We start from the raw sequence: 1293 nt of genomic DNA, 5'->3' as shown, positions 1-1293 counted from the left end.
ATTTAGACCTCTGAGTTTATTGTCCATCTTCAACTGGATCTAGCCAAGACAGTCAAAACAGTTCAAAACGACCATCAACTGTTGAGAAAAACAGTGGTTCAAGGTTGTCTATGACAGGTGGACGTCTTGAAGACCGTTTAAAAAAAAAAAAAAAATTTTAAAAAAACCCACAGTGATGAAAGTAGGGAGCAGGTGATTGTTTTGGATACCTTTTTTCTCCTACAAAACGTCTGACCGTCTTTGACAACTTCGATGACTGTGTATGGAGAGTATTACACACTCCCTAAACAATCCAAGTTCCAGAATGACCTGTTCGGGGAATCAAACCAGGAAGGCATACGACTTCGCGTTACTGACGTTTTATTGGGCGGATGGATTTTAGGTATGAAAAATCGCCATAGCTTTTTATCCAATGAAGATATCAACATAATTTAAAATGTTTTATGATCATGAAGGCAATCGCGTTCAAATGAAAGTATTTCAAAGCATAACTTTAAATTTTATCCTGCCTAGCTACATATCCTGTACTGAGCGTACTGTTGTCAGTCTTTGAGGTTTCATAAGGTTACACACAACCATTCAACATTTACTGCATCTATACCTTTGGTATAGCCATCTTAGCTATAAGAGCATACCGTCCGTGCTTTAAAGCAATCTTCTAAACTTGGACCGAAGTTGTGTCCTTGGGAAAGGCACTCTGCACTGCTTTCTTGTTTGGCTTGGACCTTTCGGAGATGGACATTAAATTTAGAGATCCCAAAGTATTGCAAGGAAAGTTAAACCAATACCATTTATTTCTCTACCAACCTGGTAGCCTCTTGGGGTAGGCAGCAAACGGCACAGCGATGAAGATAAGGGCTACCATGGAGATTACGACGCCAATCCACCACGCGCCGACCCAGCGTGGATCCTCTGGGGTGAGGCTGATTCTGGGACAGCCAAGAATTATATTAACTGTTATTGAAGGGGTCAGAAACTTTTAAAGGGTTCACGTCACATTTTGCTCAAAAATAGAGTTCCTTGTATGACCCAAGACTGATGAATAGTTGTCGGCCTTGGGTATGACGACACACGTCAAAAGAAACTGTATAACATTGAATTTGAATTATGTGACTTGAGGGTTTCAAATAAAAGTTTTTATGGCGTTTTAGAATTCTTTAAATTCGGTCAAACTTAAATCCAGTTGTGTGTTTGTTTTTTTGTTTTGTTTTGTTTGTTTTTTGTTTGTTTTGTTTTTGTTTGTTTGTTTGTTTTTGTTTTTGTTTTGTTTTTTTTGTTTTTTTTGTTGGGGGG

At 38.4% G+C, this 1293-nt stretch overlaps 1 protein-coding gene across 1 annotated transcript in view; it reads right to left on the bottom strand.

The window, feature by feature from the left end:
* Window positions 1-1293, bottom strand: part of LOC101846993 (solute carrier organic anion transporter family member 4A1) — a gene marked incomplete in the record, with an annotated part of 24226 nt that overhangs the window by 11418 nt on the left and 11515 nt on the right. Inside the window, 1 exon segment of the mRNA XM_013088097.2 lies at window positions 808-929. Within this exon segment, the coding sequence (XP_012943551.1) occupies window positions 808-929 (122 nt within the window).

Source organism: Aplysia californica, unplaced genomic scaffold (assembly GCF_000002075.1).
Source record: "Aplysia californica isolate F4 #8 unplaced genomic scaffold, AplCal3.0 scaffold00685, whole genome shotgun sequence".
Classification (NCBI taxonomy): Eukaryota; Metazoa; Mollusca; class Gastropoda; order Aplysiida; family Aplysiidae; genus Aplysia; species Aplysia californica.
This window is presented reverse-complemented; position numbering and strand designations above follow the sequence as displayed.